A 21,948-nucleotide genomic window follows, 5' to 3' on the forward strand; every position below is an offset into this window, starting at 1 on the left:
CCTGGTGAAATAAAATAAAAATATTTTAAAAGAAGAATTAATTAGTGTCATAAATTATCGTCAGGAAAAGCTCCATAAGCTACCTTGCAGCTTTGTCGGTTTCTACCAAGCAGGGTGGAGTGGAGAGGGCAACCCTGGAAACCTGAGCCATCCAGCACACACCACCACCCGCGAGGGCCTTGCTTTCGTCCCCAGGGGGCGCTGCAGCCCAGCCGCCGAGGCCCTGCTGGAGCGCGCCCCCGCCTCCCGCCAGGCGCGTGCGCGCCGCCCAGGTGAGGAGGCGGCGGCCTGAGCCCTCGAGGGCGGGCTTCTAGGTCCGCGGGGCGGGATGGGGAGGAGCCCCCGATGCCCGGCTGGGGCGGGGCAGGCGGCGGAACCGCGGCCAGACCAAGGCCAGAGGCGGGACCAGCCGCCGCCGTCTCCGTCTCGGTGTCCCGTCCCCCACAGCGCCGGCCAGTCGCCGCGGGAGAAGCGGAAACTGCCGGGCGCGCCGCGCCGGCCGAGAGCGCGCCGAGCAGCTGCGGGGCGGCCTCCCTCCCTCCGGCCCAGGCTGCCGAGCGGCGCGCCGAGCCCCTGCCCCGCCGCCCCTGCCCCTTCCCCGCGGCCCCGCCCCGGCCACACCCGGCCTCGCCGCGCGCCCCCAGCCGGGCCCGCGCCGCCCGAGCGCGCGCACCTGAGCCGGTCGGCGCCCACCTGAGCCGGTGCGCCGGCGCCATGGCGGAGCAGGAGAGCCTGGAGTTCGGCAAGGCGGACTTCGTGCTGATGGACACCGTTTCCATGCCCGAGTTCATGGCCAACCTCCGGCTCAGGTGAGGGCGGAGTCATGTGTGCAGGGGCGCGGGGCTGAGCTTCCCCGCTGGGGGCGCCCCTGCGGCGCCACGGGATTGGGGGTGTCGGGGGCGCGCCGGGCTGCAAGGTTGGAGAGAGCCAGAGGGGGGGTGTCCGGGGGTCCCCCGAGCTCTGTGGATGAGCTGTGCCTAGAAGGGACTCCCCGGGGCGCGACGGCTATGGGGTGCCAGGGGCGTGCCGGGGGTGGGTGCACCTGGGTGCTGGCCGGACAGGAAGGGGGTGGTGAGGGTTGCGCCGACCTGGGGGCAGCGCTGGGGGCCGGGCTGGCTCCGGGCTGGCTTGTCGTTGCCCCAGGTGAGCGACGTGGGCGGGCCGGGTGACCTAATGGAAACAAAAGTAAAGGAAAATAACTTTGGGAAGAGCGGAGGCAGCTCGGAAGCACGAAGAAGACTGGAAGGTTATTTTGTAGACTGTGGGTGCTCCTCAGGGTTTCACACTTGCCTCCCCCCTTTTCTACCCCGCCCCTTGCGCCGCGCCCCCTCCCCCTTGGTGCCACCAGGTCGGTCAGGATGCTATGGAGTGATTGCTGAACTGTCTGATGCGGGACCCTGGCTACTTTTTTTTTTTTTTAAGTTACTCCCAAAACGTAATCAGACACGTTTCCAGACATCGAAGAGACTGCCCCGGTTGCCCGTGCCAAGATAAACTGTCTGAATTTGACAAGGCATTCATGGTTTCAGTTTATGGATAGAGTCCTTGTGTTACTGACATCCTTGAAAATGTAGTCACAACTCAACGCCCCAGGATGGGCTTGCAGGGCGATTTTGTTTTAGAAACTTTTCTATATGTGATTATTTCTACTCTTGACAAACTAATATGTAAGATCAGCTTTAAAGTAGTTTGACTTAAAAAAAAATTACAGGAGCCAGGCGGTGGCGCACCTGGTTAAGCGCACACATTAACAGTGTGCAAGGACTCAGGTTCAAGCCTTAAATTCCCGCGTGCAGGCGGAAAACTTCAGGAGTGGTGAAGCAGGGCTGCATGTGTCTCTGTATCCCTCCCTGTCTCTCCCTTCCCTCTCAATTTCTTTTGTTTCTATTCAATAATAATTTTTTTTTTAATTACAGTAAGTGGAGTTTAAAAAAAAACTTTTGAGTTTTGGGGTGAGCAGGGTATCTGTGTATCTTGGAAGTGTGAGTTCCTTACAAGATGTATGGTTAGTACCACCTCATCGTTTTAAAGAAGAAATAAGGATCACCAAAATGGCTCACCTGGGCAATGTGACTTTTTTGCCTTGCCCTGTCTAGGTTTAAGCTCAGCCCCCACTGCATTGGAGGAAGCGTTAGTGTTGTGTTTTTCTCTCTCCTTTTCTGTCTGAAAAAATCATCAGGGAGTAGTGAAGCCCCTTGTGACAAAGGAAAAAAAGGGGGGGGCAAGTGATGTCCAATTTGGGCTGCTTAACTAACTCCACTTTGCACTATTAGTTCCTCTTGTTAGTCTATTTTTAAAAACTTCGTTTTATAGATTTATATACGGGGGTGGGGGTGGAGGGAGAGGATCAAAGCATAACTCTGTTACATGTAGTGTTGGGGATCAGACTCCCCTCATGTTTGAGAGTCTGGCACTATATCCACTACTACCTGGCCTGCAAAATTTTGATTTTTGACATTCCAAATCCATAGTGTTTTCACCTGTTCTTAGCTAGGCTTTATTGTGTCTCTGAGCATGGAGCAGCCCTACATCTGCCTACCACAAATTGACCTTTGGTTTCCTAGTTTGTAAAGTGATAAGGGCCTGCAAGATTTTTCAACACTTCTGTTACTTTCTACTCACATATGATAGGTTGCAAAGTCACTAATTATGAGGTTTGAATCTTAAAGATTATTCAGGTAATCTTAACTTCTGTGTGCACAGAAGAATACCTTGCAGTTTAATTCATTGCGTAAAGTGCTCTAGGTAGTAAGGTGGGAGATCCAAAGAATATCAAGATGTGCTCCTTATAGAAAGATGAATAGTTCTGTTGATTTAAATAATAGACCTGAAGGAGGGTGGGGAGACAGAAATTTTGTAGGTGGTTCTTTGCCAACTAATTGTTCATTTGTGGCCAGGGAAGTGATTCAGTGGTAAAGTGCAGAACTTGCATGCTTGAAGTCCCACATTTGATTCCAGGAGCCAGATATGCTGGAGCACCCCCTCATTAAATTATTATTAGAGTTGTATGTAGGAAGGATAAGTCTTTAAAAAATTGTGCAGACGTAGTGTTCTGGAAGTTTCAAAGGGTGAGATATACTTTGAGTTGATACAGAAACACCACAAACACCGATGGGCAGTTGCAAAGAATAGGTAAAATTTCCAGCTCTCATGAGCATGACCCGTGGCTAGTGCCGTTTTCTAGGTCTACCTTCACATCTAGTCACCAAGTCAGTCAAGATCCTGGGTGTTCATATGAGCATATGCATTTTTACACTGCTCCTTGCACTTTGTGCCACTTGCGCTTAACCCGCTGCGCTACCACCCAACTCCCTAGCATATGCATTTTTATCTGTGTCACCCTTGTGTGTACTTCTTTGAGAATTGTCTACAATTCTCATTGTATAGGTTCAGTGCTAGTGATGATTTACTTGTTAGTTGAGAGGAAGCTGGTGCCTGTATCTGTAGCCATAGTCCCAGCAGAGGGTAGCAGCACCCCTGTTAATCTCTGCAGCTATAAATCCTGACTAAGGTAGAAAACAATTTTCCTCTGATAGTCTGAATTTCATACCATTCTGTTGCCACTCCACACTATTTTCCTATGTATTGTATGAGGTATTTGAAGTCATGAGCTTATAACCCCTTTGTTTCACTTTGCAGAGGGTCACTGGGGAACAATTGCAGATGAAGTGCTTTTATAATGTTTTCATCTCCTAGAGCATGGGTTGTACAGTGCACATATTTGTGATTATATATAGAGAAAATCTGAATGCATTTCCTCTCAAAGTGGATGGGTAGACATGTGCGCCCCATTACGCCTGCCTTCCCCAAGCTGTTATCCTCCTCTCATTCTCCTCTGGTATGTCCTCCTTCTGCTTTCCACCTGACTCTGACAAGGCTTTCTTCATTTATGGCATTTAAGGCTACGGTGGTTGTTTCAGGGTTCACACCATACAAACTTGATTTTAATTTCTCCAATAATAGTATTCAACATAAAATGCTGGTACATAGTACATTTACTTGGGGGGGGGGTAAGACTTTCTTTCTTTCTTTCTTTTTTTTTTTTTTGCCTCCAGCTTATTGCTGGGGCTCAGTGCCTGCACCATGAATCCACTGCTCCTGGAAGCCATTTTTTTCCCCATTTTGTTGCCCTTGTTATAGCTTTGTTGTGGTTATTATTGTTGTTGTTGATGTGGTTCGTTGTTGGATAGGACAGAGAGAAATGGAGAGAGGAGGAAAAGACAGAGAGAGGGAGAGAAAGATAGACACCTGCAGACCTGCTTCACCGCCTGTGAAGCGACTCCCTGCAGGTGGGGAGCCGAGGCTTGAATCAGGATCCTTAAGCTGGTCCTTGCGCTTTGTGCCACGTGTGATAACCCGCTGCGCTACCGCCTGACCCCAAAGACTTTCTTTTCTTATATTTATTTTTAATTATTGGATAGAGACAGAGAGAAATTGAGAGGAGTGGGGGAGTTAGAGAGGGAAAGAGACACAGAGACACCTGTAGCTCTGCTTCATCACTAGTGAAGCTTTCCCCCTGCAGGTAAGGATCACAGGCTTGAACCTGGGTCTTTGCACACTGTAATGCTAGCCCTTAACCAGGTGCACCACTGCCTGGCCCCCAGGACTTTCTTCTAAAAAACACTTATTTTATTTTTGAGTGCACACTATATGGAGAAAGGTGGGGTGGGGCAGTTGAAGGACAGTCAAAGGACAGACAGCGTAGCACTGCTTTGCTCTGTTTAGAGCACTGCTCCTTTGCTGTGGTCTGTTGTACTAGGGATTAAACCTAGAATCCCAGAGCCTCGCTTTTTTTTTTTCTTTTAGAGAGTTAAAAAATAATGTTTCAGTTTCTTATTAGAAAACTATTGTGACATAGTATGTTTAGCATTATTTTATTTTGCTACTGTTAGAACTTCCCCTCCTCTTGTCATCAAAGCATGATTTTTTTTTTTTTTAGACATCTGCTACAGTTGCTACAATTGATATAACTTTCCTCTTACTGTTACTATTTTTTAAGAGACATAGCTGGGGGAGTCTGTGTACATAGGTCTGGATAAGGCAAGATTTAAGGGTGGGTATGGATTAATGTGCTATAGTATATTGAGAGGGTTTTAATTTGTGTTTCTTACCCTTCTAACAGTAGCTGCTAGTATCTGAAGACTGCCTTCTCTTCACCCCTTCTGACCCAGTGTCTTGCTGGAGGAAGATTTCTTTCTTTCTTTTTCTTTCTTTTTTTTTTTTTTTTGGTGGGGCTGGAGGTGCTGATGATTTTGGTGTTGCTAGTAAGCTCCTCAGTTATTCAAGGGTTTGTCTGTACTCAGAGTAAGATTCCTGTACAAGCATCTCCTGCTTCCATGGCTTGGCCTGGTTTCTGCCAACAATCCTAATGACCATTCGCAGCCCTGACCACCATGCGCTGACCATTTTCTGCTCTCTTAGTAGCTGTTTTCTTTTTGGCCCTGGCACCATTTAGTTCCTTTTCCATTTGACTGGCCACCTCATACTTGAGTTCTTCCAGCATTAACATCAGCTTTACACCCTCTCTCTAATTGAGAGTCCCCACCAGGGTGAACTGCATGCAACATCTGGTCCTCATTGTGCTCCTGACTCTTCTCATAGCTATCTGTGTGGAAGGAAAAATGTAGGCCATTGCTTAGGAGTGGATTAAGCTGAGGACAGCATCCCTAAGAGATGGGCTTTTCATTGCACAAAACAGTGACATACACCTTAGGCTTCCAGGGGTCCAGTTTCTTAACTGTGGGTTAGGAAAATTTCCAAACTCCTGTTTGGAAAATAAAGCATCTGTTCAACCTTTTGGTTATGTAGTAAATTAACTTTTCTTTCCCCCCTTTTCTTACTGGCATTTTTTTTTCTTTCGTAAAACCAGCTATTTATAGCACTGTGTTTGCCAAAGCGGCATGCAGCTTCTCACTTTTGACCTAACACAGCATGTCTTTCATACCTTTGTTTAGCAGGTTTCTCAGCCATGGCACTATTGATTGACTATTTGGGGCTAAACAACCCTTTGTTGCAGAGGCAGTTCTCTATCCACCAGATGTTTAACAGCACCACTGGCCTTTATCCACCAGATGCCAGTAGCACCGTTCTCTTTCCATCAGTGACAGCCAGAAATGCTTCTAGGTATTGCCAGATGTCATGGGGTAAGGGAAAGCAAAATCATCCCCTGTTGAGAACCACTGGCCGAGGCTGTTCTCACTTGCCGGATTCCTTCTCTCATCTTTATCATTGTTTCCTACATGCCACACTCTTACTCATCCTTGAGGCCAGTTCTGAGAGTCTTTCCCAATCCTCCAAAGCAAGGTTAATTATGCTCTCAACCTGTATTCTCAGGATACCAGGATGCTTGGTCATAACTGTTAGGGCATTTGTCATATAGTATTGTTATGTGCCCCTCCCCAGCAAATGGTGAGAGCCATAAAGACAGAAACCCTATGCAGAAGTGGGTCCAGGTTTTCTGATCCTTCGAATACACATGGAAATTGAGGAGGGGAGGACCATCTTGAAGGAAAAAATTTTTAATTATGAATGCACAATTAGATTCAGAGCTTTGGAAGAAGACTCTGCATGTAAATGGCTTAAGAGCTATCTCCATACAAATTCCTTGTCCTTTTGAGTTTTCTGTTGTGTTACAGAATTTGGTGCCTATGTACTCAAATATCTAAAAATGAGTTAAGTAGTCAAATGTTGGTGAATATTCAACTAATGGAATTCTTAATTAAAAAATAAAATCTCGTATATTGCACCAAAGTACAAGACTCTGGGGTGGGTGGGTGAGTGGGGGGAAAATACAGGTCCAACAAGGATGACAGAGGACCTAGTGGGGGTTGTATTGTTATATGGAAAACTGGGAAATGTTATGCATGTACAAACTATTGTATTTACTGTCAAATGTAAAACATTAATTCCCCAATAAAGAAATTAAAAAATAAAATATCAAAATATTATATTTATTTTAATGTAATAACATGGAAGGACAGAAGGAATAAATTGTAGAGTTAGATGAAAATAGTGAATAAACATTCTCTCTCTCTCTCTCTCTCTCACACACACACACACACACCATACAAATACTGTATTTTTTCTCTGTGGCTCTTTGGTTATTTAGAAAATTTGGTGGGACAAAAGGTCCCTCTTGCTTCCAGAAGGAAAGCTCTAGGATGCCGTGGGTGGTCTTGAGGCAAGTGTAAATCTATGATTGGGTCAGAGTGCTAGTTAGAAGTAGTTCTGGGGCTGGGTGGTGGTGCACCTGGTTGAGCGCAGATGTTACAATGCACAAGGACCTGGGTTCGAGCCCCCAGACCCCACCTGCATGGGGAAAGCTTCACAAGTGGTGAAGCAGTGCTGCAGGTGTCTCTCTGTCTCTCACCCTCTCTATCCCTCCCTTCCCTCTTGATTTCTGACTGTCTTTATCCAATCAATAAATAAAGATGATAAAAATAATTTAAAAAGTAGTTCTAGTTAGATTTATAGGAGAGGTGAATGGCACACTAAGTCTTTCTGGCTTCCTTGTGAAATTCTTTGGCAGCCACTTTTAGAGGCCTTCAGAAAAGGACAGTTTGCTCTGTGCCTGTTTTGCACATTGGCTGCACATTGGGACAAAAATGAGAATTTGGGTTTTGGAGCAGCCATTTGGAGTGAATCACCCTGCCGCCTTGTTTCCTTTCCTACTTCATGTCATATTTCCAAGACTATTTTTATTCAGGGTCATTTGTTGACCCTGGAGACTTCTGCTGGATTTAGCTCCCAAATAAAGCCAGATATGAGTGGAATCAAGCACTTATGAAGCTGCTACTGGTTTGTTGCATTGCAGGTTCTAAAGGGTCTGCTTCAACAGTGAAGAGATGAGCTTTGGCTTTGTGTTATTACATTGGAAACAAAAATGAAGACTTTTATAGATAGGAAGGTCTTTAATGGTTTATGTGTGTATTGTTTGCTTTGTGAATTATCGTAATGGGAAGAACTGTTACTGACATTCTCCTCTAAATCTGTGTCAGCTCTGCAAAATAGACCCTATCTCAAGGACTGGTCCCATTTTATAATTCCCTAGCATCTGTTGTTGCATTTCTCCTGGCACTGGACTGGGTCATTCCGTTCCTGCCCAGCCACTGTTGAGTTGATTTACAGGAGGAGCTCTGCTATCAGCGGTGGCTCCAGCCCCACTGAGTAGATTACCTGTTGATGAGCCTCATTGGCATGGCCTATATATATGCCAGTTCTATTTTATAAATGGATGCAGAGGGTAACAGCATTTTGAAAAATACATCATAAGCTTCACCCTTTTTGTCTGTTCGACTATGGTTAGGGATGACAGTTTTATTTCCTGTGGGAAGCAGATTCAATTCAATTGCTATATAATTACTGGTGAGACCTCTTAATAGAACACTGTTTCCCAGACTTTAGTGGTTTTTTTTTTTTTTTTAGCATTTTTGGGAAGAGGAAGAGAGCAAGCTTGCAACAGGGAGTAGTGGGAAGAGAATAGACTTTGAGGCCTGACTGCCCAAGTTCAAATCCCAGATTCACATTTACTCTTTTTAGTATTATGAGTTAAGGGTGAGTTAAGTTCCCTCTCAGTTTCTTTATGTATAGAATTATTACCTCTTAAAGTTATTAGGATGAAATCACATAATGCATAAAAATTAACTGTCCAGTGCTTGGTGCATTATTTCCACTCAACTAATATTAACTCTATTTCCAAATTTTTTCTAAATGGTTACTCCTTCCTGTCCCGATCCTGCAACTACTGAAGAGTTCAGCATTTTTATCTCTTCCTCATTAACTTAAATAAGTTTGGGGGAGAGGGACAAGAATGAAAAATGTGGGAGTCGGGTGGTAGCACAGTGGGTTAAGCGCAGGTGGCGCAAAGCGCAAGGACCAGCGTAAGGATCCCAGTTCGAACCCCAGGCTCCCCACCTGCAGGGGTGTCGCTTCACAGACGGTGAAGCAGGTCTGCAAGTGTCTATCTTTCTCTCCCCCTCTGTCTTCCCCTCCTCTCTCCATTTCTCTCTGTCCTATCCAACAATGACAACATCAAAAACAACAACAATAAAACAATAAGGGCAACAGAAGGAAATAAATAAATACTTAAAAAAAAAGAATGAAAAATGTCCAGAAAAGCATTTGGAGACAGATAGATGATAGGTAGATAGGCAGGCAGGCAGGTTTGGGTCTTAATTATGGCTCTGTTTGCTTACAACTACCAGTGTGACCTTGGACACATTGCCTAATCTCTTTGAGCAAGGTAGTGTGTTACTCGGAGATACAGTTATAACACCTGTAACACCACCAGTGTGGTATCTGTAGCTGAGCAGGTACTTTTTTGTTTTTAAACATAACATTTATTATTCATTCCTCTTTTTTTTTTTAGTTATTGTTGTACTTTTAAAAAAGATTTATTTATTTAGTGGGATGGGGAAAGAGAGAATGAATGAACTAGAATATTGCTTTGGCGTGTGCAGTGTCAGGGATTGAACCTGGGGCCTCATGCATGCAAGTATTGCTTTCTGCAAGTGAGCCACCTCACAGTAGGTACTCTCCTGTCTCTTTAGCTCTGTGGTGTGGACCAAGTCCTTTTGCTGTTCTTCGCACAACTATCATCATACACAGATTCATTATCCCACCTCACTCAAGGGCACCACTATTTGAAAATTGTTTTAAACTCACTGGAAAAGGGGCTCTGCTTTTCATATTAAAAACTCCACAGTATTTTATTCTACATGTCACTTTTCTCTGCTTTCATGAAGGTTAGGAATGTTGGTATCTGAAACACCCAGGTACTTACTGCATAGCTGGACGATGAGCATTAAGTGTAAAGCCTTTTATTGCATCATTGTCTTTTAATTAGAGATAGACCAAAACACCTTACACCACCCATGCAGTCCCACTTATTTTATCTTTGTCACTGTCCTGTGTGCTGGGAAATGAGCCCAGGGCCCCTTGCTTGTAGGATATGTATGTGCCATACCAGTGAGCCTTCTCCTTGGCCCTGAAAAGTCTTTATGAAAAACTGTAACTCATTTTATTTCTAGATCAACTCATTTCCTTTTTCAACTTTTGACTTTACACATTTTTACATAATTTTCTGGCCTTAAATTCAGTAACTCAGTGAAGTTTTAGTGGGTGCTTATTAGATTGGATACTTCAGTGGGGGCTGCTTTTATTTTTAAATATTTATTTATTTATATTTTATTTTATTTTAATGGGAAAAATGTATAGAGAAAGCTACAGAGAGACCAGAGCACTGCTGTGCTCTGGCTCATGGTGGTTCTGAGAATTAAACTTGGGAGCCTCAGAGTCTTTTGCATAACAATTATGCCATCTCCTCAGCATTGCTACTTTTCTTTTTTAATTTTTTTATTTGGGGGATTAATGGTTTACAGTAGTTTGTACAAGTATAACATTTTCTAGTTTTCTTTTCTTTTCTTTTTTTAAATTTTGCCTCCAGAGTATTGCTGAGGCTCAGTGCCTGTACTACAAATCCATTGCTCCTGGAGGCTATTTTTTCCCCTTTGTTGCCCTTGTTGTTTATCTTCATCATTGTTGTTGTTATTGTTGTTGGATAGGACAGAGAGAAGTTGAGAGAGGAGGGGAAGACAGAGAAGGGGAGAGAAAGATAGATACCTGCAGACCTACTTCACTGCTGGTGAAGCGACCCCTCTGCAGGTGGGGAGCCAGGGGCTCGAACCGGGATCCCTGCCCTGGTCCTTGCACTTCACGCCATGTACGCTTAACCTGCTGTGCTGCCGCCCGACCCCCACATTTCCCAGTTTTCCACATAACAATTCAACCCTTATTAGGTCCTTCTCTGCCATCATGTTCCAGGACCTGACACCCACTCACCCCAGAGTCTCTTACTTTGGTGCAATACACCAACTCCAGTCCTAGTTCTGCTTAGTGTTTTCCCTTCTGATCTTCTTTTTACTTTTTTTTTTAAAAAGTCACTCTGTGGAGTATAGTGTAACTAGGAGTAGAAGATACCTTATTAAACGGACTAACATAAAGCAGAATGTGATTAAGTCAAATAATTGTGCAAACAATTGTTTTAAGGGCTTTCTAGGAGGACTCAATGTATCATATATATATTTTTAGAGAAGTGGTGACATTATAGTTAATAATTTATATTACACACTAGGATTTGGAGGGGATTCAGACAAAGAGAAGATGAAATTAGGAGTATGTAGAAAATGCTGTGGAAGAGGTCAAAAGTTGCCAGACCTGTATTGGATATAGAGAGATGGTCTCTCAGTTGGAAACAACCCTTCCAAGGAGGGGCTGGATGGTGGCACAGCTGGTTGAGTGCACTTATTACAATGCGCAGGGACCCAGGTTTGAGCCTCTGGTCCCCACTTGTAGGGGCAAAGCTTTGCAAGTGGTAAAGCACTGCTTCAGGTGTCTCTTTCTCCCTCTGAGTCTCCCCTTCCCTCTTGATTTCTGGCTGTCTCTATCCAATAAATAAATATAATTTAAAAAATTTAATTGTTAAAAAAAAAAAGGAAAACAGCCCTTCTACTTGGTCCTTCTTCCCAGGCATGTGCCATTCTAACCTCTCTTTCCACCTACTCTCAGCCTGACTAGCCCAGCCATGCTGCTAGCTAGTTTCCATTGCTCAGAAATACCTTCTCGCACATTGTTTGTACTTTTTTCATTCCCAGCTTATGCTGTCAAAAATTTTCCCTTAATAGAAACCGAGTTAGATTGAAAAGAATATTCTTAAGTATGGGGTTATAGTTCAGTGGTAGGGCATTCGACTGCAGAATATTCTTAAGTAGTCAGACATTCCTAGAACAGCATGGACATACCAGTGGAAATTCACCTCATCCTTCTTTCTCATGTCAAGGTGATGTCAGTTAGAAGGAGAGGTTGAGGATTTCATTTTTGAGAAGTAATGGTTCTACAGCATATAATTATTTAGAGATAAGACAGACTTGGGATGGAGAACTGAACACTGGTAGGAGTAGTGGGAAAGGTGTTGCAGAGTTCAGTTCCTTCTTGGGAAGGGAGACCTTTCTGGCAGAGAAATGGGGGGAGGTGGAAGAGAGGGAGAGAGGCTGTTAGGATAACACTTGACTATTAAAAATTTTGTCACTTTTTCTTTGGGACTCAACGAGGAAATATCCCCCCCCCCAACCTTACACCTAATTACGGAACTGCTAAGTTTCTTTTAAAAAATATTTTATTTATTTACTTATTAATGAGAATGATAGAAGGAGAGAGGGAGAAAGAACCAGATATCACACTGGTAAATGTGCTGCCGGGGGTTGAACTCAGGACCTCATGCTTGAGAGTTCAGTGCTTTATCTATTGCGGCACTTCCCAGATCACCAGAACTGCTAAGTTTTAGCATGCACACTGTGGTGACTGCTGTGGCCATGGCATTGTGGATAGAGATATTTGTGAGCCAACTGTGAATCTGATCTTGGCTTTCAGCATTTCTTGGTAAAATGAGACGGTCTGTTTTTAGAAAGCAGACACACACACACACACACACACACACACACACACACACACACACAGAATAGAGACAGAGAAATCGAGAGGGAAGAGCAAAATAGAGAGGGAGAGAGACACCTGTAACACTGCTTTCGTGCTCAGTTTGAGTGCTTCTGTACTGTAACACATGAGCTCAACCAGGTGCACCACCACCCAGCCTCAAGCAGACCATTTTAGAGTGAATAGTTATGATAAGAGAAAGGATTTCACAGTATCAGCTGCTTTAAGATCTGTCTGTCAGAGAGAAAGAGAGAGAGAGAGAGAGAGAGAGAGATGACCGAAACCAGAGCACCACTCTGGTTGACATATGTGATCCCAAGTATTGAACCCCAGGCCCTCCTCAATCGCTATCGAACAGGCTATGGCCGGTGCGCCGCTATGTTCCATCGCTGGGGAGCCAGAGACGACCCGAACTGCCCCTGCGGCTACAGACAGACTATGACCCACATAGTCAACGACTGCCACCTCTCCAGATTCAAAGGAGGTCTCGAAACTTTACATCAGGCTCAACCTGACGCTGTTGACTGGCTATGGAAGAAGGCCAAACGCTAGAAGAAAGAAGAACCCCAGGCCCCATGTGTGCAAGACCTGCCATCTGCTGGTTGAAATGTCTCCTTGACCTGGTTCCATGATACTTTCTCTACCTTCCAGGCTCCTCATTCTTCTAGACTCATTCCTGAAGATACTCAATGTGTATTCCAGGCATTGTTACTCATATGGGCTCCATTACTATTAAGTCTGAATAAAACCATCCCCATTCTCCCTACATTTCTGTTCTTTGATACACAATACAGAAAGGGATTTCACCTGAATGAGATTAAACCACTAATTCTAGTAAAGCTTTTTTTTTTTCTTCCCTCCAGGATTATCTCTGGGGCTCGGTGCCTGCACTGTAAATCCACTGCTTCTGGTGGCCTTTTTTCATTTTGTTGCTGTTGTGCTGTTATGTTGTTGGATAGGACAGAAATTGAGAGAGGAGGGGAAGACAGAGGGAGAGAAAGACACCTGCAGACCTGCTTTGCCACTTGTGAAGTGACCCCCCCTGCAGGTGGGGAGCTGGGGCCTCTAACTGGGGTCCTTTTGCCTGCTGGTCCTTGTGCTTTGCACTATGTGCTGGTCCCACCATTTTGTCTTAATAAAAATATTGTTTAGTATTGAACACAGTTCTTTTCAAAAGAGGCATGAGTCAATGCAGGGTGCTTTAAATAAAGTATATGGTAAAAATGAATGTTTCAGGGAACAATACATTGTTTTCATTCCTCCATTTTTTAAAAGCAATTTTTTAAAATTTTAATTAATTAATTTATTATTGGATAGGGACATTGAGAAACTGAGAGAGGGTGAGGGAGATAAAGAGGGGGAGGAGAGAGATGCTAGCAGCCCTGCTTCACTACTCGTGAAGCTTTCCTCCAGCTGGTGGGGACCAGGGGGCTTGAACCTTGGTCTTTGCACACTGTAATGTGAGTGCTTAACCAGATGCACTACCACCTGGCCCCTGATTCCTCCTTTTTATATATCTCCCCCAGTTATAGTCCTAAGACTAGGGGCTTGAAATAGCTATTTATCCATGAAAGGGTCATATAATAGAAGCTCTACTAGCAAATGAATTAGTAAGGAGGGGGGAAGACTTAATCTAAAACAATGAAGCAAACATAAGGGGAAACTCAGTTTTTCCTCTCTCTGACCACAAAGTCTGCTTTGAGTAGTTTGTACAATGGAAGATCACCCAGAGTGTAATCAGGACCATCCTGGGTAGCTCTGTCTAGAACCACTGCTTTGTGGTCAACAGAGCATTAAGGGAAATTTTATAGTTAATTTAAAAAATGTAAAACTCCATTAGCTAGCAAATTAATTTTGGATCATGCTTCACTTTTGACTTTATCTAAATTTTAGGTTGGCTAAAGTTTACTATGAGAATCCCTGATAATGAGGTTGAATTAGCGCAATTCTGCCATGTTCGCCTATATTTTCTTTTTTCCTTCTTTCTTTCTTTCTTTCTTTCTTTCTTTCTTTCTTTCCCCCTTCCTTCCTTCCTTCCTTCCTTCCTTCCTTCCTTCCTTCCTTCCTTCCTTTATATTTTTTGCCTCTAGGGTTATTGCTGGGGCTCAGTGCCTGCACCATGAATCCACTGCTCCTAGAGGCCATTTTTTCCCCCTTTTGTTGCCCTTGTTGTTGTAGCCTTGTTGTGGTTATTATTGTTATTGTTGATGTCATTGTTGTTGGATAGGACAGAAAGAAATGGAGAGAGGAGGAGAAGACAGAGAGGGAGAAAGACAGATACCTATAGACCTGCTTCACCGCTTGTGAAACGACTCCCCTGCAGGTGGGGAGCCAGGGGCTCGAACCGGGATCCTTTCACTGATCCTTGCGCTTTGTGCCACGTGCACTTAACCCATTGCACTACTGCCCAACCCCTCGCCTATATTTTCTAAGAGGAAAACTGGTCAGGGAAGTGACTCAGTGGGTAGAGTACCTGCTTTGTAAAGCTGGCGTTATGAGTTTGATTCCTGACAGTGCATATGGCTAGAGTGATGCTCTGGTCTTTCTCATTAAATAAAGAAGTCTTTCAAAAGATTTAAAGGAAAAAACATATTGAACAACTGTCAAAATAATGGATCTCTAGAGTAGTCTTAGTGTCAGTAGGTAAGCAGTTAGGAGGCGTTTCTTATTGTTTCCAAGCTGCCCTACTGGTTTTTGTATCCCACCACCTAGTCTCCCATCTCCTGTGAACAAGGCACAGCCTTCTTCATCTCTGAAACTTTGTTTCCGGGTGTTACAGATAAAAATGGCTTCCCTTCAGGGGGCTGGGCAGTAGCGCAGCAGGTTAAGTGCACGTGGCGCAAAGTGCAAGAACCTGAATAAGGATGTTGGTTTGATCCCCCTGCTCCCCATCTCTGTGTGTGTGTGTGGGGGGGGGGGTCACTTTACAAGCAGTGAAGCAGGTCTGCAGGTGTCTATCTTTCCTCCTCTCTGTCTTACCCTCTCTCTCGAGTTCTCTGTCCTATCCAGCAACAACAATAACAACCACAAGGGCAACAAGAAGGGCAACAAAATGGGAAAAATGGCCTCCAGGAGCAGTGGATTCTTAGTGCAGGCACCGAGCCCCAATGATAACCCTAGAGGCAAAAAAAAAAAAAGTTTTCCTCTCTATCACTGAAAGAATAAGTGAATGCATAATATTTTTTTTTCATTTTGAGTCCAGCCTGAATTATATACTTACTATATTTAATGTAGTTATATATTCTGACTTTATGTTGTAACTCCAGTTTTGGGGGAAGGTAGGGAAATTAAGCTGTCATTACTTTTGGGAAAAAACACTAAATATGTATATTTAGTGCCTTTCTACAGAAGAAATAGCTGTATCTTTTTTTCTTTATATTTACATGTGAAGCCTGATATTTACCAAGGGGAAAGTACACTTTAGAGGTGCTGTAATCTTGAGCTGACTGTGTTGGGGCTTACCTCAGCAAATTAGCCACATCTGGACCAGCAATACATATGATCATTTGTTCACTATCTCTAAGAGACTTGATTAAAAATTTTTGTCATTAGTCATTTAATAGTGATTTATAAAATTATAACAGTGGTATACTTCTATACCATACTCATCATCAAAATTTTGTGTTACCCCACCCCTCAACAATAACTATCATAGTTCTTTCAAAATCTGAAAGGCTATTGGCTGCTTTTTTTTTAATGCAAGTTCATTTCATATATGAATGAAACTACCCAGTAGTTGGGTTTTTTACCTCTTTACTTCACTACCTATAATCACCTCGAGTTCCATCCATTTCTGTCCTGAAGGACACAATATCATCTCTCTCTCTTTTTTTTAATTGAAGAGTACTATTCCTTAAAGTTCATATGTTCCATAGGTTCAATAACTTTTCTTTTCCTCTTTCTTTTCCAGGGTTATCACTGGGGCTTGGTGTCAACACTATGAATCCACTGCTCCTAGGGGCCATTCCCCACCTCCCTTACCCCCTTTTTTTCTGATAGGAGAGAAATTAAGAGCGGAGCGGGGATAGAGAAGAAAAGAGAAAGATACCTGCAGACCTGTTTTACAACTTGTAAAACATCCTGCTACAGGTGGGGATGTTCAATAACTTCTTTATCTAGTCATCTGTTGATGGACATTTAGGTTGCTTCTGTGTTTGGCTGTTATGAATAATGCAGCTATGAACATTGGGGTACATATATTCCTCTGAATTAGCGACTTCGTCTCTTTTGGATAAATGCCTATAAGTCTCATTACTGGATCGTAAGGCATTTTCGTCTTTATTTCAGGATTCTCCATACTGTTTTATTTCTATTATTATTATTATATAGGTCAGAGAGAAATTGAGAGATGATGGAGAGATAGAGAGAGGGAGAGAAAGTTAGATACCTGCAGACCTGCTTTACTGCTCATGAAGCAGACCCACTATAGATGTCCACACTGTTTCCCATAGTGGCTAAACCAGTTTTCATGCCCACCAGCAGTGTAACATTTCATCTTTCTGGATGGAGCTTGAAGAAATCATGTTGAGTGAAATAAGTCAGAAACAAAAGGATGAATATGGGATGATTTCACTCACAGGCAGAAGTTGAAAAACAAGATCAGAAGAGAAAACACAAGTATTGCACCAATGTAAAAGACTCTGGAAAACTGAGAAATGTTGTGCATGTACAAACTGTTGTATTCACTATCAAATGTAAAATATTAATCCCCCAATAAAGGGGAAAAAAACACAAGGGAATAAAACCCTAAAAAAAAAATAAATAAAATACTGAAACCTGTTAAAAAACAAACAAGAAACAGTTCATCTTTCTCCACACCCTCACCAACATCTGTCACTTCCTGTTTTGTTGATGTAGGCCATCCTCACTAGTGTGAGAATGTGGTTTTAATTCAAATTTCTCTAATGATAAGTGAAGTGTGGAGCATTTCCTCATGTCAGTGGGCCATATGTATCTCTTTAGAAAATTGTCTTCATGTCTTTTGCCCACTTTTTTATTGGGCTATTTGTTGTTGTTGAGCTGTAGAAGTTCTTACAGGTGTTTGGTACCAGTTGTCAGGTGTATAATGCTAAATATGTTCTCCCAATTACTGGGCTGCCTGTTTCTCCTTGTACAGTTTGCTTTCAATATGTAGAAGCCTTTTAACTTAATGTGGTCCCATTGATTTAATCTTGTTTTCACTTCACTTGCCCATGTGGTTGTGACTTATGAATATTTTGTTCTGTGTATTTTATAGTTTCAGGTCCAATATGCAGATATTTGATTCATTTGGGTTTAATTGTGGTGTGTGTTGTTAAGTGGTCATCTAGTTTCATTTTTCTATATGTGACTATCCATTTTTCCAACACCCATTTGTTGGAAAGGCCTTCTACCCTCCGCCCCACAGACAGTTATGGTCATTAAGGGACCTTTTTTTTTTTTTAGCATTTATTTTTTTATATTTGTTTATTTGCTTTGAATAGAGACAGAGAAATTGAGAAGGGTAAATAGAGGAGAGAGAAAGATATAGTTGCAGCACTGCTTATAAAGCTTCCTCCCTTCATGTGAAGTACAGGGCTTGAACCTGGGTCCTTGTGCATTATAATGTGTGCGCTCAGCCAGCTATATCACCACTGAGCCCCCAGGAGCTAGCTTTTATACCACAAATCCAGTCACTTCCCTGACCAGTGTTCTTAGAAAATATAGGCGAACATGGCAGAATTGTGCTAATTCAACCTCATTATCAGGGATTCTCATAGTAAACTTTAGCCAACCTAAAATTTAGATAAAGTCAAGTGAAGCATGATCAACTTTAGAGTTATCCAAAATTAATTTGCTACTTAATGGTAGCAGGTTACCAAAGCTTGTTGGGATCTGTGCTTTGTAAGGTCCACATGTCACCATTCCTGGAGATTTGCAGTGTGTAGAGTGCTGGACTTGCATGCGTGAGATCCTGAGCTCAGTCCCTGGTGTCACGTATGTTGGAGTGATGCTCTGGTTCCTTTTTTTTTTTTTTTTTTTTGCCCGCTTGTGTTAGTAAATAAGTAGATAAATAAGTCTTTAAAATCCATATTTTAAAACAACAAGGGCAACAAAAGGGAATAAATAAATAAAATAAAATATTAAAAAAATAAAATAAAATCCATATTTTGTGGTATCTCAGGCCATTAGAGGTGCTGAAATCACAGCTCTGGATGCCAGGTCCAGGAGAGAAATTTTTAATTTTCTGTTTTAAGCAGAATAGCTTTGCTCCTACATGTGAAGGTTTCCCAGGAATTTTTTTGTTTGGGAAGATATGTTAGCATATTGAGAAAACAATTTGAGAGTCACTGTTCTAGAGGATTGTTTTTGAGATGACTTTTATTCTTGCAAACAATCACATACACCCCAAGTTAAAAATATATTTTTTAATATTTTATTTATTTACTAATGAGAAAGATAGGAGGAGAGAGAGAAAGAACCAGATAACACTCTGGTACATGTGCTGCTGGGGATTGAACTCGGGACCTCATACTTGAGAATCCAATGCTTTATCCATTGCACCACCTCCCAGACCACAAGTTAAAAATATTTTAACCAAAGTGATTTTAGTAGGTGGCAGTCGAGTATAAAGCAATAAGCCAAGGAACTACTTCATTTGTCTGGAAACATTTCAAAATTAAGCAGGACTGTACTGGATACTGGATACTGGATACTATATGACAACATACTTTAGTTTTGTGGGTTTGTAATGTTCATTTTGAAATGGGACTGATCACACATTACAAGGTTTTTTAATCCCATCAATCAAATGGGGTCATAGATTATGCATTGTTAACCCATTAGAAGTATTTAAATAATGTCCTTTCATTTCTGCTTCTTTAAATAAGAGGATAAAGCATGCAATTTAATTTTTACTTGGTGACACAGATCCTATGAGCATAGTTATAAACAATTGTTTTCATGCCCTTGTGATTTATTCAGATGTTTGTTTTGTTCCATACCAAATGTAAATAATTTAATTTTATTATTAGAATATATGAATAAGTTTCTGTGGCTTCTTTCACTGTGTATCCCTGTGAATTCTCTTAAGGTTTCTCTTGGATGACGTCACAGAGAAGAATATAACAGAGTCAGTATGTTCTAGTAGAGACCAAGAGGTTGTTAAGGGTGTTTATCGGCCAGAGGGCAGGAGTCTCGAGGTGCATGTTCTGTGCCCAGAGGTGTTTATTTAATTGCTTTGGTGTGTTTGCTCAGAGAGGTGTGCAGTCCAAGACTGAGGTCTGCACAGGTAAGATGTTCCTCCAAAACTTTTTTGTTGCCCTTGGTATTTGAATTATTTGTGTGGTTGAACATACCAACACATGATGAATGTTTTTTTCACACCATGTGCTCTCTGTGGTTGCTTGTTGATTTGTGGTAAGCAGTGGCTATAGGCAGAATCTGTCAGTGTTTGCATCCCTGCCTTTATCTAAAACCATCACTCAAAAGCAAACTCCCCTTTAAATCTCAGTTTGCCCTAGGCTGGTGGTTCTCAAATTTGGCTTTGTATCAGAATTACCCATTTTAATAAACAATCCAAATAGATTCCTGGGACTCTGCCTCCTAAAGGTTATGATGTATTAAGCCTCATTAAATCCTAGATGACTCTCAAGTGCAGCCAGGTTAGGCAGCTCCCCTACCCCAGCCTAATTGGGTTTTCACTAGTTGTATTTTCTTGAAATTAAATGGAGTGGCACTGCAGTGAGCTGACTGGTATATTAGCATTCCAGATAATCAGCCATCTTAGTTCTGATTATTAAATCAATCCAGTTATTTGGTTAGCACACTTTATTCATTTTTAAACTTTTTTTGGTCACCAGGATTATCACAGGGACTGTGTCTGCACAACTCTGCTGCTCTCCCCACCTTTTTTCTTCCTCTAGATAGTAGCTAAAAAACAAAATATATAGAGATATGGCTATTCCTAGTTTTATTGCTACAGCTGTTAGAATTATAGATGCTATTGGATTAGTTATGCTTGAGACTGTTCATTGGCCAGAATATATTGAGTTAATTGTAATTGTTAGCATAAAAACTATTGAGGCTATGGCTTGAATTTCTATAGATACATATATTTAGAGAGGGAGAGGGAGGAGGAGGAGAGGGGACACCACAACACCTATAGATGCTGCCATGTCGTGGTCCATGTTGAACACAGGTCCTTAGACACAGTAAGATGTTGTCTACTGGGTGAGTCATGTGCTGGCCCCACACATTTTCTTCTTCTTCTTTTTTTTTTTTTTTTTTGCCTCCAGGGTTATCTCTGGGGCTCGGTGCCTGCACTGTGAATCCACTGCTCAATTTTTTGGATAGGACAGAGAAAAATTGAGAGAGGAGGGGAAGGTAAAGAGGGATAGAGAAAGACAGACACCTGCAGATCTGCCTCACAGCTTGTGAAGTGACCTCCCTGCTGGTGGGGAGCCGGGGGCTCGAACTGGGACCCTTACACTTCGTATTATGTGCCCTTAACACGGTATGCTGCCATCTCCCCCCATTTTATTCTGTACCTTAAAAGTTTTCTGTTCTTCCACCCTATAATTATGCTTGTCCATTATTAGATACTATATATTGTCTTTTTTTTTTTTATCATGAAGTCTTCTATCTTTGAAAATACTATGATGCATTCCCTTATAGTCTTTTGTAGAATACAAATGCATATATTTTAAGTTATGGAATCTTGCTGCTTATATGAGATACAATCTTCAGCCAGCAAAATAGCTCACCTGGGAGGCTGTCTGCTTTGTCATGTGCATGACCCAGGTTCAAGTCCAGCTCCCCACACACTGAGAGAAACTTTGGTGCAGTGGTCTCTTTCTCTTCTGCTCTCTGTTTCTCTTTCTGTATTTGAAAGAGCTCCCGAGAAGTGTATAAATTTAGGAGGAAGAGGGGCATGTTGACAGGCAGATAGATCAACCCGAAACTGAAGAAGATTCAGTGAGACTGGCGTGTCCAGGCAGGGTGGGACGGGCAGGTGATAATGGAGCACTAGTCAGTGCACACTGTGCAAAGGCCATTAGGAAATGTCGGATTCAGGCTTTACAGTATACTAGGGAGTGACTGAAGCGCTTCGCACATCTTTCAGTCACTGTAGGGTGACAGCATATTTTTGAAGTATGTGGGCCTTCTTCTAGTTTAGCTGGCAGAATTCCCCAGATTTGCTGGTGGTTTTGAATATTTGTTTTTGTCAAGTTGGTGAGTGGATGACAGACTTGGCAATCCCTATCTACACTTTTCCTGCAGTGATAGTGAACACAAATAATAATTCCTCTTCATCTGTAATATAGGAAAGCTGTTTCTTGGAGTAGGTAGCCCAAGAACTGTCTTTTGTTGATGTGAAATAAATCACTTCTGATAATGACTAAGAGGCTATTGATTGGGAGGGGGCTTCCCCCCCTTTGTTTCTATGTTTTAGGCAATAGGATTCTGAGTCATAAGGTCCCTAACAAAGCTTTAATGATA

At 42.5% G+C, this 21,948-nt stretch overlaps 1 protein-coding gene across 2 annotated transcripts in view; it reads left to right on the forward strand.

The window, feature by feature from the left end:
* Positions 1–254: 254 nt before the first annotated feature.
* Positions 255–21,948, forward strand: part of MYO1D (myosin ID) — a 386,590-nt gene continuing 364,896 nt past the window's right edge. The window contains exon 1 of one of the 2 annotated variants that reach the window (XM_060203968.1): positions 255–809. In XM_060203968.1, the coding sequence (XP_060059951.1) occupies positions 346–809 (464 nt within the window). In that variant the 5' untranslated portion in view covers positions 255–345. The remainder of the gene's footprint in view (positions 810–21,948) is intronic. The other variant, XM_060203969.1, reaches the window with a different exon arrangement.

Source organism: Erinaceus europaeus, chromosome 12 (assembly GCF_950295315.1).
Source record: "Erinaceus europaeus chromosome 12, mEriEur2.1, whole genome shotgun sequence".
Classification (NCBI taxonomy): Eukaryota; Metazoa; Chordata; class Mammalia; order Eulipotyphla; family Erinaceidae; genus Erinaceus; species Erinaceus europaeus.